Source organism: Trichogramma pretiosum, unplaced genomic scaffold (assembly GCF_000599845.2).
Source record: "Trichogramma pretiosum strain Unisexual culture from Peru unplaced genomic scaffold, Tpre_2.0 scaffold7, whole genome shotgun sequence".
In the NCBI taxonomy this organism is placed as follows: Eukaryota; Metazoa; Arthropoda; class Insecta; order Hymenoptera; family Trichogrammatidae; genus Trichogramma; species Trichogramma pretiosum.
Genome location: NW_019641639.1, coordinates 829,573 through 845,062, shown reverse-complemented (window position 1 = coordinate 845,062; position 15,490 = coordinate 829,573). Strand labels below are relative to the sequence as shown.

Genomic DNA, 15,490 nt, shown 5'->3' with positions numbered 1-15,490 from the left:
ACGCACACACACACACACACACGTACACAGGCGAGCGCAGCCTTGGAGATCTCGCGCGCCCGCGCGTCCACCTACATTATACACATGCAATAATATATACGTATACAGGAGCTTGTATTATAACATGTATAACACGTTATACGGTGTGTTCTTCGGCTGCGCGCATGCAAACTGCAGTCAGCGGGACGTGCATGCATATCGGTGCATGCATATCGCCACTGCACATACGTGCATACGACGCGCGCTAGGGAATGTCACGCCGCGACGATCGTATTTGCGCTCTGTAGCTATGGAAGAGCTCCAGAGCGGAGCGAAATTTCCCAGCTAATCTCGACGTCGAGCGATTTTTCCCCCTCCCCTTATTCCTGCTCTCGTCGAGAAAAACGAATTATTTCGAGTTGGTAAATGTTGATGGGAGGAGCTTTTTTTGTCGTGCTTCGGTAGTGATCATCGAACCAGAAAAACGTCATTATTCAAAAGGTTTTCCAAAGCATTTTCTCGGGCTATGCTCACGAACGAAAACTCATTCTAAAACTTTTTCTTAACACTCGCCTCTCCCCCCCGCTCCTTTTCCTGTGCGAGCGCGCACAGCGCTCGAGCCCAGCAAGATATTTCTATTAGATCTTCTAAGAAGTTCGAGCAACTTTTCAAATGCCTCGCGTATAAACTGTGAAAAAAGAGTGCGAGTGCGCGACCGAGTATGTATGGCTGTATGCGTGCGAACGCGCGCGAGAAAGTGTAAGGTGACAGACCAAAAAGCATTAAGAACTTGAAAAGTTCTTTTTTTCTTTTTTTTTTTTTTTTTAAGTCTTTAGTAGAATTGTACTTGGAATTTTTTTCCGATGTGATTTTCCGAATAAGCGGCACTCGTCCAAAAAAAAAAAAAGTAAATAAAACTTTTGAAGAAAAAAAATATTGAAATGCTTCGGTCGATTGAATTTTGCACTATTAAAACTTGAATCTTGCCCAACACCTTTTGCGTTTTTTTTTAAATTTTCATTTTAAAACTGTCAATGCAATCGTTTGTTACAACGATAAAATACTGAATAGCTTATTTTCAAAGGTATTTAATATCTGTCCCAAGTATTACTTGGAAGAGAAAAAAATGATTTCGAAGTTATTATAATTGTTAACCAAAGTTTGACAATTGATGAAGAAGTTTTAGAAACTTTTGAGTTACTCAATTATTTTTTGATTTTTCGTTTACAAAAGTAATCTGAGCTAATCGAGTGTACAAGCAAATATATGTAAAACTAACTAGTTGATTCTAACAACAACAACAAAACTTACACAATTTCACATCAGAACAATATAAAATAACTTATACCTTTTTGAATTTTCAGATGCACCTGTGTGTAAAGAAGGTAAATCTGAGGTAGTCGTCGGGGCTTTGAAGCAAGAGACCATATCATTGGTTTGCGCGGTAGAATCTCACCCAGCGCCGTTAACGTTTCACTGGACCTTCAATAATTCTGGCGAATTAATAGAAATGCCCCAGACGCGTTATTCCCACGCGACTACCTCGTCCACATCAATCGGTTCTCAGCTACAGCAGCAGCAGCAGCTCGATAATAGCAGCAGCCAACAGCAGCAGCAGCATCAGCTGAAGGAATACCAAGAGTTTCACGGGGTGAGGATGAACTACACGCCCTCGACGGAAATGGATTACGGTACCGTCGCCTGCTGGGCTAGTAATCAAGTCGGCAAACAGCATTCACCCTGTCTCTTCCAGGTAATGACGCTGCAGTCTGCAAATCATATCGTGTTCTTTTTCACCTTTGCATGTGGAAGGCGAGAAGCCGTATCTTTTGAATTTTCAATATTCGCTTCGTTGCGAAACGTTTTGCGCAGAAGTATTTATTTTTTTTCTTCAATGATATCGAAAAAAAAAAGAATGAAAAAAATGACAAGCCGATTCTGCACGCGCGTCTGTCAAATAAACTCAGAGTCGGGGTAATGTATAAGCGCGCGCGGCACATTTCACACGATTTCTGCACGTAGCGAGCGTATATGTATGCGCGCGTATACGTAAATTAGCCTGCAGTTGTCGAGTTTTTTCTGTTCGGCTCATCGAGACACGCGTGACAAATTGAAAATGACAGGTATAAATGCACCGAGGACGTTACTCGATATCTATACGGGCGGTTATATGCAGGTAGTTGTTTTTTTCTCTCTCCATACATCGCGTTTAATCGGTAAATCATTTAAAAAATAATCGATTCCGCTCGACCGAATCCATTGGGTCGTTTTATCTAATCAAACGAACGAGACCGCTCGAGCTGGATCGATAGATAGCTGCCACGGGAAACTTTACAAAACGTGCTCGATTTCTGATGCAGGTCATAGCAGCGGGTAAACCGTATCCACTGCACAATTGCACAGCTACCGAAATGTCAGCGGCCATCGGGCGCGAGGACCTCGAGCAGCAGCAGCAGCAGCAGCAGCAGCAGAAAACGAGCGGAGGCAGTAATTTGCAAGTGCAGCCGCAGCAGCAGACGAGCACGGGCTTGCTCGTGAGATGCCTGAAAGGTTACGACGGTGGCTTACCCATCCAGAGTTACCACGTCGAGGTGATAAGCGTCGACGAAGACGAAGATAGTCGAACTGTGCTGAATAAGACCGTAGTGGCGTCGAGTCCAGTCTCGAGTAACGGCGGTCCGACCATCGAAGTGGCTGGTCTCGTGCCCGGCAAAAGTTACCGACTATATCTCTATGCGGTCAACGCCAAGGGTCGAAGCGATCCCGCCATGCTCGAGCCCGTGACTCTGAGGGGTGTCGCCATGTACACGACCGGTGAGTAGAGAGACATGACTTTCTCCTATAACTCGATTTAATTTTAACCCGACGACGACGAGCTCTCGCTACCCGCCAAAGGAAGTCGAAAGAGAGCGAAAGAGAGACTCGGGATCGCGCGGCTGACTAGATTTTAAAACAATGGAGCGTGGTGAGAATTCTATTTAGATGCCGGGGAGATGTTCAACAAGGCAGATGGTGGTGGTGGTGGTGGTGGTGCCCGCTGCTGCTGCTGCTACTGCTAAACGTGTATGTAAGGGCAAAGCAGCCAAGGCGGAATTGTACTCCGGTATCGCCTTGACAAAGTTAAACTACTCTTGGTAAATAGAACAGTGCTAAAGGCAATATCTTTGAAACCCAACTTTCTACTTCTGTAGTTCTTGGGATTGCAATTATTCGCACACTGGTGTACGGCACAAGTGAGCGTAGAATATACACAGAATGCCGGAGCAACTGCAGACCAACTCAACCTATTGACATTATTCGTTCGATTGTCAAATGCAATAAAGTTTAGGGACGGGGCGACAAAAAGAGAAAAAAAGAGGAAAAACCCCAAGTACATTTCACTGGGGCGTTTTGAAATTGTATTTTTAGCGCAGTGTGAAAGTCACTCGGACTCGCGATATCTGCCTGCGAATAAGTTCATACTTTTAATTACGAAAGCAGCACAAGCGTACGCCGGTAAAAAGGTATAAAATCAACTGAATGCATATGGCATTTGGGACGCGAATAGTGCAATGCTCGAGCCCGTAAATGGCCGCAGCTTTGAGCACAATCAGAGTAAAACGGGATATAATGAAAATTGAAATGACTAGGCGTACGTGAAGCGATACTCAAAACTCTGCTTGTCAGTGAACTAGTATACGTGGATGTGGAGGGTGGGTATAGCGGCGCACTACACACAGCATCGGCCGATGTAATTTTAATTACCACTAAACTCTAAAATTGCAGAGCGCAGAGCCAATTTACGCTGATGTACATATGATTTTGTAAGGTGTGTGGGTATATCTATAGGACGTATATTTATAGATGCGGAAAACGTAATGAATAACCAATTAAATTGCATCTACACACCTATAGATAAATATGTATGTATAGGAAGTCGTATACACGCCGCAGCAACTGTCGAGAGTCTCAGGAAATTTGACGATTGTTTATAAAGCTACGCGCGCGAGCAGCCCCAAATGTGTATCAAAAAGCTGGCACAGTGCGTGTGATATATACGCGCGAGTACAGAAAATACCTTTGTCTCTAAGTTGCAGCAATAGCTGCAACGGTGGCACAGCCTCGATGCCGTTAGCAACTTCGTTGTTTGTGCAAACATTGCGTCAGCATTGCAATTAGCTGGTTAACCACGTGCTTTGTACCTTTATATGTCTCTATGTGCTTCAGCTGTGTCTTTGACATTGCTGCTGCAGCTGCAGAGAGAGAAAGAGAGAGAGACACACACGCACAGAGGGAGAGAGAGAGGGATATTTATACCTCGTTTTGGTTCTACTACTCCAGCACAAACGAGCGACAAAAAAATTGGCTACCTAAGTTACGGACAAGCTTCTCTTTCTCTCGTTCTCTCTTTTGGTTATGGATACAATTTTTAGCTTCTCAAGGAAAACGTTGGCAATCATCAGAATAGATTATGTTTTATCCAAAATTTCTAAGTTTTGAGGTTTATTTGAGAATAGGAAATTCGATTCTAATAGTACTTGATTCCTGTATCAAAATTGTTTTGAATTTTTCAGTAGTGCTTAAAATAACTTGTTAGAATTTGGATGCCCAGAAAAGCTCAAGCCATTTTTTCTTCAAAACATACTTTATTTTTATTGTTATTATTATTGTAGTTTTTGTTATTATTATTTTAACGATTATAAATACTGAATTACATTATGAAGGCATATTTTTTCTTTTTGTTGACCCAAAAAATATACATAGCTATGCATTATAAAGATCTTCTAGAAAGCTTACGAAGATATGTATTTCCTTGGGCGTGTTGATGTACATATTAACTGCTACAAACGATAATCAATTTTTTTTGGCAAGCACAATTATAGGCTACAATTCAATATTTTTCTTTTGTATAGTATATAGATGGAATCTGATATGTAGTATACTTGATCATTATTATCTAAAGAGAACAAAACAAGGGTAGATTTCACCGTAGGCGACAAAAGCATAGTTGGCGTGGAAAGAAAAAATGGCCTAAACTTTTCGATGTTCATGAACATTTTTTTCTTTACTGAATGGTTGAAAGAAGGGGACTTTTTTGCTATTAAAATAAATCATCCCTGTATTAAGGGTTCGCTTTAAATATAATCAGCTCATTTTTTAAAACCTATTTTTTCATACAAATTTTCTGGGAGTCACAAATCATAATATGAAATCAGCTTATAGTTTTTTTTCTTTACAAGTTTAGAAGATCTTGCTGGTCAAAAGCTAACGTCTGCTTATAAACTCATTGTAATAATACGTGCGTCCCTTGACCGCGGGTTTCTTGTCTCGGTTCATTGTATACTAAAAATGTGCCCGATGCAAAAAAACTAATCCCTAATTGACCTCAGCGCATTAGCAGATTTACCGGGCGCACCATTTAGATGATTATATTAAACATAATAATAATTAAAGTGTGGATAGGAACAGCAGAATGAGGAAATAATACATCAACATTTACCCCGTGCGTGGAAATGTAGTCTCGGCGAACATGTATAGTATTCAGAGTAAATAATAGAAAACGCAAGCTCGAGCCAGGAAAGCTGCAGCGACTGCAGGTAAAAAAAATAGAAGAAAAATAAATGAAAACCAGAAACATTTCCCGCAAAGAGCGCTCGCGCGCGTATACGTGTGCATCACCGTGTGTCAGTGGAAAATTTAAGTAAATAACGCAAGCGAGTAGTCGGAGAGTCCCGCGAGAGCTCGAGCCGTGCGCTGTGGTTTAGCCGCGTTTTTCAAAGATGCTGCGTCCTCGTAGTCGTCGTCGTCGTCGTCAGTTAGGCATAAGGCAGAGACTTGTTTGCTCATGTGTGTGTGTATACAGATGGTGGTGCACCATGATATGAGTGTATGTGCGCAAAAGCTAGCGCAGTCGCTAGTCCGACGTCTTTTATATACCTCACGACTCCAATCAGACCAAATTGCTCGCTCGCTCACTCGTGCAGCCTCTATACACTCTCCTCCTCGTTTTTCTCATACTTGAATGTGTGTTCGAGTACGTAGGCGAGCTCTCGTGTATTAGTGTGTGCACAAGCTAAATGTTCGCTGCAATTCGCCGTACGTCATACGTGTGCGGATGCAGGTTTGATTTAGAGAAAGATCTTTCCTTGGCGAATATATAAAACGCCAAGAGAGCGGAGCAAACTACTAGACACCTTATTCATGTATAAAGGAGAGACGCGCTTTGCGTGCATATACATGCAGTCGAGAAGCAAGAGCGAGAGAGAGAGAGAGAGAGAGACTCGGAGAGTAAGTGGTAAGCAGGCGTCGTCGCGTCGTATCGAGCAGTGGAGATATTAATTCTCACGAGAACAGAGTGAGAGAGAGAGAGAGCTGAACGAGAGATATTGAAAATCGCGGGGCGACAAATGTTTGCTTTTCTTAAAATATTAAGCTGGAAAGAGAGAGAGAGAGAAACGATTGAACGGGATGCTAGAGAGAAACCGAGACGGAGGGGTGTTCGAAAGGAGGGAAACAAAATGAAATATCGTCGTGCCAATATTGCTCCTAGCGTATAGACTCACTACCTATGAATCCCGCAGCTATGCCTATAGATAAATCTATAGGTATTGTGTACATGCTAGTGGATATAGAGTGGTGTTTGTGGCGAAGGAAAAAAATCTTGTGAAAAATAAAATGCCAGTCTGGCGAAGGGGGAGGAAAAAAAAGTGATAGAGATGTATTTATAGGAACGAGCCAAAAAAAGAGCGAGAGAAGAAGCGCGTACACGTTATGGCCCGAAGAAAAGACGAAGGAGAGTAAAAATTTTTTACTCACTCCTGCATGACCTTACTTCTTCTCTCCTACGGCTGCTCTCTCGTCTTTTCCGCACTATACTTACACAGCAGCTCGAGCGACAAGCTCGAGTTAATCCATTAGCAAAATTGAGCGTACGTAGTAGTACGGTAGTCGTAGAAGTAGTGGTGGTAGTGCTAGTGCTAGTACATAGGAGCAGCAGAGAGTCGAGTCTCGTTGCTGCTGCTGCTGCGAATTCACTGCGTGCACTCGAAATTGAACATAGTTACTCGTGAGCGACTTCTCACTTGGGTTAAAAATGGAATGAGAAATAAGCGAAGCATACCCTTTAATCTTGAACCCATTCACCTGCACGAGCAGAATAAAGAGAGAGAGAGAAAGAGAAAAAGCAGCGAAGAACGAGTAGCGCAGAAAACGAAAGATGACTGCGGCTAAAGAAATAAATGGTTCGCCTGTGCAGGGGTTCTAGCTATTGCTAGAGAGTCGAGCTCTATACGTATATACCACATGCATCGCCTACGCCGACAGCATCGACGATTATCCAAGAGCTTTCACTGTGAATTATTTTTCCTGAATTACAACTCGCAAGATGTATTATTTTTTTGTGAGAATGCAATATCATGTGACGTAATATCATACTATTAATTTCGCACTTATCGTGTTGCGGAAAAAAGTTGGAAAAAAGTAAAAAAAAAAATCAGGTCACACGCGATATTCGAGCCACACTCGACGCGGGTATTTACCGGAAAATTTTTCGGATAACCTGCATAATACTTATGTATATGTATATCATACGCACGCGCGCATATACGAATACAGGCCACTCTCACATACAAGTACGAGCACGTGCATGTCGTAGTTGCTGTAATATGCAAATTCCACTTTTTCGAGCTGCAGCAACAGCAGCGGCAGCAGCAGCGGTGGCAGAAGAGCCGAGGCATTATAGCGTGAGCAATTTTTCGAGCTATACGTATTTACACCTCTGATGCCTCTGTACGCAACAGCACTCGAACGCGCTTCTCAATATGAGATTTAAAGCACGCGTTCAAAAATGAGCTTTGGACGCGCACGTGATATGGCTCGAGAGAGATTGCAATTCACGTAAAATGGGCTTTAAGCTTCCCTTTCAGCCCCTCGCTTTCCCTCGTCCTCCTTTCGCTTCGTGAACACACGTATATACACACACTCATACAAAATCGCTTCGATTTAGGACAAATTGTAAACGCCGGACTGCGAATATACCCCCTCGTTGCTGCAAGCTCAGTGAGCGGCGAAATTCTCCGCTACACTTGATCGTTATTGCGCCGAGACTTTTCTTATACGTATTAAAAATACGTTTCTTTCTTTTGCAGCGAAAAAAATATAATATATATGAAAAGGAAGAAGGAGAGAGAGCAAAGAGAATGAATTTTATGGTGAATGGTCTCAAGCTGCACGGGTGAAGAAATCGATTGCTTATTATTATATTCCGCACATTGCCATTAGCAATATACATTATATATTAAGAGAAATTGAGTTGGGACTGCAACTGACTGGATCTTTTAATGAACGTTATCATTCGAAATAACTATTAGGATCAATGAGTTTGGCTCTTTCTCTCGTTTGCCGTCTGAAAGCCGTAATATTGCTTGGGATTTTATATAGAATCGAATTCGTTATGAAGAACTTTCGAATAAATGTAAATATATTTTCTTGTTAAAATGAAAAAAAAAGAAAGAAAATTAAAAGCGAGGCAGAGAAGAGCAAAAAAAGTGTTCACCGCCAGAGACGTATTAAGAAGTTATGCAATTATAGCAACACCTTTGCCCATTTTCCAATAGTTTAATTGGCAAGAAAAGTTATGTTTATACGAATGAAGTGCAAAATGCAATCCTGATAAGACGTTAGAAAGTCAACAAGCTTGCTGCACCTTCATTTCGCTTCTGCTTTTACTCCCTCTTCTTCTGTTTCTTCGAGGTAACGACGAAGACGATGTGGCCGCCGACGAGCCAATTTCCGTTCTTTGCTCTTGCCTCGATGTTGCTCGGGGCTGCACTGCACAGAGAGAACACGAGGCATCCACAAAACGAGATGAATTTTCATGGCCATGAAAGTTTAATTACATTTGCGAGAGAGAGAGCGCGCGTGGAAAGTAAAGAATAGAATAAACGGTCGGGAGTGCAGTAGAGCAAGTGAGAATGAGAGAGAAAGAAGCTTTCGTAAGTATATTGCGTGGATAAACGTATCTACGCCCAACGGTTGCAAGTTTTTCTCTTTCTTTCTTGTTAAAAATAAGGATGGAAGATGAGAGTATTGCGTATACATAAGAAAATATAAACGATAAAACGCTAACAGCTAGTTCTTGGCGCTATATCCTTACTGATGCGCGAGCCGCATCGGTTATTTCGTTTTACGAAGATGCGCACAGCACCCCCTGCTCCCCCAAAAGATGTTTGACTTTAAATAGCTTTTGTTGCTCTTCTTTCTTTCTGTTTCCCTCTGTCAAAGTCTTGCGAACGTTTTACAAGCCTCGCCCACTGGTACAGCTTCAGAGTAGCAAACAAATATTATACAAGCGAAAAGATACACGAAAAGCTCTGTTAGAAAAGCTTCTAGCTCTATCTCTCTCTCTCTCTCTTCATATCTGTACCTCGATTTCTTACAATTCTTGTAAAGGCAAAATTGAAATTGTCCTCGTCCTTCTACTTGCCAACTATAGAATTTGTAAAATACTTTTAATTGTTACATTCTAAACCGAACAAGGCTTTTATTATTTAATAAAGCCGAGTCGTAATGGAGTCATGTACGTGATCTTATACTTCGGCTGTAATGATTCTGCAACTTATTTATGAATGTACGCAACTTTTCGCGACAAATTGTGAGTATTCGGGTAAATTGCGAGTTGAATTACTAAGATTTGGAGGTAGTTATAAGACGATGGGAGTCTCGAATCGTTTTACGTTCTCGTTTTATGGGTTGTAACTTAGTTTTGAGAAACTTTCTAGCACTTCCTTAGCATTCACCTATATATAAATCATAATTGAGTCAAAATATAACGTTTGTCTGTCTCTTCTCTTCGTTCAACTTGTTCTATATGCAATAAAATTTAATTACAATATAGAAAGGCTCAGCTTAATTTTTGTTTCGCACTTGTTAAAAGTTAACTATCAGCACACGCGATTTCAAGTATAGAATACTTCGTTGGACAAAGCAGGCGAAAAAATAAAGAACAACAATGGGCAATGAATGAAAAGCAGTAAAATTTTCGTATACTCCAAGAGGTTTTTGTACTCGAGAAGAGGATATAAGCTATTCGTAATGAAACAAACGTGCTTGGGCTGTTGACTCATGACAACGTGTGTGTACAAGTGTCTGACTTTGCATTCGTATATTATATATGTATAAAAGAAACCAACAGCCCACAGATGGCATAGAAGGCTTTATTTTGTTGGGATATATATATGTGTCTCTGTGTGCATGTGTGAGTGTACACCTTAATTGACGCAATTATATTCTCTTTGCGCATCTAAAGCCTAGCATGTGGCTGCCATTCCGCAGCGGCATTGCACCAAAAGCGCTCATTGAGTGCACTTGTGTACGTCTCTCTCTCTCTCTCTCTCTCTCTCGCGCGTATACGAAAGTTCTTCCTCTGGTTACAGTGTCTGTGTGTATATGCACTTGCTGCTGTGTGCAAATCCGCGCGCAGCAGCAGCAGCAGCAGCAGCAGCCCCTCGTTTCGCTATCTATGCTCGCGAGCGCTCGTGGGCTCTATGTGTCTCGAGCAATTAGAAGAGATACGCACGAGACCGAGCAGTCGTTATACAGTGCTATAAATTTGTGTGTGCGAGTGTGTATACATCTTGTAATTGTACTTGGTTTAGCTTAAAAACAGCTTCAGGGAGATCTTTTCTTGCAATTTAGAAAGTATCAATAATTGCGTATTAATACCAAGCAATTGTTCTATGCAGCATCGTCTTGTGCAGTAAGGATAACGCATAATGTAGATTATGGTTTGGGCCGCATAACTACGTAGAATCGCAGTGAACCTATCTCTATGTACGACCATTCTAGCAAGAGCGACGAGAGAGAACGTAAAACAACAGGCGCGATGCAAGTCGAAATTCGATGCATTCGGAACTTCGAATTGGAAGCATTTTCGATTAATTAACCTACTCGCGTGTGGATTGAGTAGTAAAATACGGCCAACACGTTTCGTATACATACACACATAGGAGCTGCTGCAGCGTACGCTGGTAATAGTGCAACTGCATTCCATCCCTATATGCAGGGCTGTATCTAGCTATAACCTCTCTTACTGGCGTTTATGCGAGAGAATCGAGAAAGCCCCTGCACATGCACACTATCGTAGCAGTGTGCTCAAGCAAACCCCTGGCAAGCTATGATAGGACAGTAATAGACATACCTGACTCCCCCCCCCCCCCCCCCNCCCCCCCCGACTCTACGCCCCTCCCAGTGAATGATTGTGCTACTATTAAGCCAAACGTACAGCAGATTTGCGAATGTTGCTCTCTGTGCACCGGGCAAATGTATATATAGAGCACAGTACCCTTACAAACATATATACGTGTACTACACAGATATGTGCGCACATACAAACGCATCGTATAAGTATATATGTGCGCGTGCGTGTGTATATAGATGTAGAAGCAACAGAGTATATGTACGTATATTTACGCATATAGATAGAACTTGCAAGCTGGGCTGTGCGGCAACTGAACACGCTCGCGTGGATTAAGCTGATATTAGCGCGGCGTTATTTGAATATCGACAACTAGCAAGTATGCAAGAGAGAGAAAGAGAGAGAGAGAGAGAGACATGGTGCACATTCAGTGATAAATCACGACTCGATGCAAATGTAATTTGCACCGATTGTTATTGCGTGTATAGATATATAGATGTATATGCAATAGGTGGTGTACGGCGATGTAGAATCGCTAACGTATATGTTAGCGCGTACACGCAGTTCACTTGTTAGCATTTTCCAATCCTTTATCTACTGACTCGACAATGCATAGTTGACCCACTGTAACACAGCGACTACTAAGGATTATCTGGCCAAACGAGTTTGTTAAGTCGGTCGGCTTTGCGTGCTCTTTATTTTTTCCTCACTGATAATGTACAGTGTCGATAGGTATCGGGTCACGAACTTTAATCACTCCGTATATCGACCGCCACCTACTAAAAAACAAACGAATCGTTGTCTGTTAACAGGAAATGCGGATGTCTCGGTGTTCAGTCCGCTGCTGCTGGGTCTAGCGGCGACGGCGACTCTTTTGGCCTTAGCCGTCGCGGGCATTTTGGCCGCCCTGTACAGGAAGCACTCGAGCGGCCACTCGGGAAGTCCGAAGCACGCGCCGATTGTGTGCGAGCCACCCAACGCCGGATCGACGACGCCGATTCACTCGCAGACGAAGCAGCCGATCGACGACATCGATCCCGACATAATACCCAACGAATACGGTAAGAACCGACGCTACTCTCATATATATTTTTTTTCATTTATTTTTCGAGCTGTTTGTTTCAAACTATGAATTACGATGCTGTGTAATCTTTAAATTCGTTGCCCTTTAGCGCGACGCTTACTAATGTTTTATTCAAAGCTACAACTTTAAATCCAATAGTTTTTTTCATTTAAACAACATTACAACTAATTTTTTCTCCCTTGGAAAAAAGTCGCAACGTACATGAAATGATAATTAAGACAGAATATAGCATCTTAATTTCATTCGCTCTCTCTCCCTCTCTTTTTTATACATCACACATCACGTCAAGTTAATTAGATTCAATGAAATTATCGAACTATAGCACAATTTACATGACTAATGGATGTTGTACGTTGTGTCATTGATAACAAATCTTGATTAAAGTATTAAAAAACACGAGTACAATACGTTATAGAAACGTTTTTTAACACAATCATTTTGGAAGAAAACAATTTTAAGTTCTAAATTTAATTTACAAGTCATTAAAATCAAAGTTAATGCATAGTAAAATTTTTCAAATACAATTTTTTTGCATAAAATCATGAATAATTGAAGATGATATCGCCATTCTATCAGAAATAATCAAAGTATCAGTGTCGCTTCAAGGAATCGCCAGAGGCACGAGAGACTCGGCGAGTCTTTGCAAGACCAACGCGAAGCTCAAAAAGTATACGCCAACGCGTCAAATTAACATTAAACCCTCGAGGCCGATAATAGCAGCACAGAGCTTGTAACTATATAATCGATCGCCTTTACTTTCGTTTTATAATTCAAGAGAGAAAGAGAGATGGAGAGAGAAGCAAGGGCCATGTCTGTGTACCCACACCATCACGCGCCATGGTGCGTGATAATGCATCAAGGGGTTGTGTCTTTGTAAAGCTTAGCAGAGACTTAGCCATGCCCGGGCAGGGCTTCGTAAGAAAAGTATATATGTGCATAGCTCGAAAAAAAAAAAAAACGTTGCGGAGACGACATTGCAATTCGCCTAGACTTTACATATACATATATGCATCATTGCGCGTTTATTCGCAGAGAGAAGACCTTTAACTTATATCCCAGTGTACAAAACGCCACCCCAACGAAGACGGAGGGTCGTCGAAGGTAGCTGCGCGACGACCACCGACGAATCCAGCATTTCGCCGGAAAAAAGACCGATGATTATGCAGCATCAGACGACGAGCGACGCGGCTCTACTGGTCCTGCCGGAGGCCGCACCGACGATACGCCAACAGCTGGGTCCGTTGCCCACGCTACAACCGCTGCACTCGCCGCATCAACAGTTCGGTGGTCTTGGATTCAGCGCCAATCAGCCGACCTTGGCGGACTTCAAGCAGATGGCCTTCGAGGCCTACAATCAACGCAACAATCACAACCAAAACGTAAGACTACATTTGGTACTTGCACTCACTACTGCCCACTACCGAAGCTGGGCACTTTATTCGGATTTTAGGCCGGCTACGATGCCAAACGTGTACGAGTGGCAGAGTAAACGATCCACAGTGCTTGGGCGCGAGTTCGATCGTACGCGCGCGCGAGTCAACCACTTTAACTTTCTATAGCCTTAAAACGCGCCCCTCACGCGTCCTTGGACGTATAGAAGAGCTCTGCAGTCAAGCCTCCAGGCTATCTGCCGCACAGTTTCACAAGTTTAATTACCTCGGAAGTTTTCTCGATAATTTGAGTGGGGCCAGTCTTTAATGCGCGCGTGACTCGACTCGTGGCAGATCGGCTGTTGGCCACTATATATACGTATCACACTCGAGCGCCGAGCTATCGTGAGCGCAAACGACGCGCGCGAATCTCGCCGAGCTCTTTCGCTTCTTCGGCCGAACTTTGATCTTCGTTAAATAGTCAAATAATCTCAAACTTGCTTCACTGGACAAGACTTTCTCCTCGCCACCGCTCATGAATTTGTGTAACGCACTTTTTTGTGTATCATTAATTACGCGCTCTCGCGCTAGAGATTTGTTTCGATGCTCGTCTTACGCTTTATGACTCGTAATTTTCCTTAAAAATTTGATAAAAAATAAATTTCAGAAATCGTTGCCAAATGTAACCTTTGTCTACGAAAGCTCCGAGCGAGGAGGAAATATGAAGCGGTGTCGTTGATACAGAATTAAATTAATGTTCACAGGTGTATTATAGTCTGCAGAGGGCGAGCAAAGGCGTCTCAACGATGCCTCAGAGGCCTGTAACGTCGTCGGTCTCTGTGCATGGCAAAATACACCAGCCAGAGGTAGTCACTCGTTCTAATCGAATTCAAGAGAGTTGTATATAAAGCCGTTTGTGCATGCCCGACCCCGGCACGATCTTCTATTCTACTTGTATACATTATGATTACCTAGAAAGACTTTTTCAGTAAGAAGTGCAGGGCAGCGAAGGATTTTTTACACGATCTACCCAACAATCCTTAATTACAATCGAGAACTTCATGTGTATGTGTTTGTGTCAAAAAATCAGTCTATACTACAAGCCCAAGAGATATGAATATGTAGCGAAAGTGAAATCTATGTGACATGATAATACTTTGTTTTGTTCCTATAAGTGTATTGTGAACCAAGAGTCTTTACTCTGAGTATGTCTCAAAGAACATTTTTCGGTCAGGACGATATAATGTACTGATAGAATTTATGAAAACTTTTAAACGAATTAAGTAGTTATAAATTGTAATTCAGAATTACTGATATAAACAAAGAAACATGTAATATTTTTTTCTATAAGTAGGATTATTGCAGTGTAATAGAAATTTTTGTGTTATAAGATTAATCTTAAAATAATATATTTTATTTAAGGATTTGCAAGTGTGAGCATGTATTTGCAATGTAAATTTGTTATTTATTTATTTGTTGTAGATATAAACTAAAAAAAGAGGTTGTTTAGAGGAGAGCGTTGAATAATCAAGCACGTAACACACATATCTTCCATGACATTGTTTAAAAAAATGAATATTGTTTTTATTAAAAATTTTATCGATTTTTTAGTATTTTTAAAAAAAGCGTTGATTACTTTTGATATTATGTAGATAATAAAATCAAGTGTTGTTCATAAAATTTATGTATTTTAAAAAGGACGTATAGATATAAAAAACTTGCATATATAAATATATGTATTTGTTACGTAAACTATCGGAAACGATTTTTTTTATTGTTAAAGTGTAAAAAGATATGAAAAAAATTAGAGATTTATTGAAATAATCGGCGCTAGAAGCTAGAAACGAGTTAAACATAATTAACCATTTTGACTTTTGCTACTAA

At 41.5% G+C, this 15,490-nt stretch overlaps 1 protein-coding gene across 1 annotated transcript in view; it reads left to right on the top strand.

Moving 5' to 3' along the window:
- Positions 1–15,249, top strand: part of LOC106655955 (hemicentin-1-like) — a 91,148-nt gene extending 75,899 nt beyond the window's left edge. The window contains exons 8-12 of the mRNA XM_023459561.1: positions 1,344–1,732; positions 2,340–2,793; positions 11,965–12,213; positions 13,269–13,615; positions 14,371–15,249. Of these exons, the coding sequence (XP_023315329.1) occupies positions 1,344–1,732; positions 2,340–2,793; positions 11,965–12,213; positions 13,269–13,615; positions 14,371–14,514 (1,583 nt within the window). The 3' untranslated portion in view covers positions 14,515–15,249. The remainder of the gene's footprint in view (positions 1–1,343; positions 1,733–2,339; positions 2,794–11,964; positions 12,214–13,268; positions 13,616–14,370) is intronic.
- Positions 15,250–15,490: the final 241 nt, after the last annotated feature.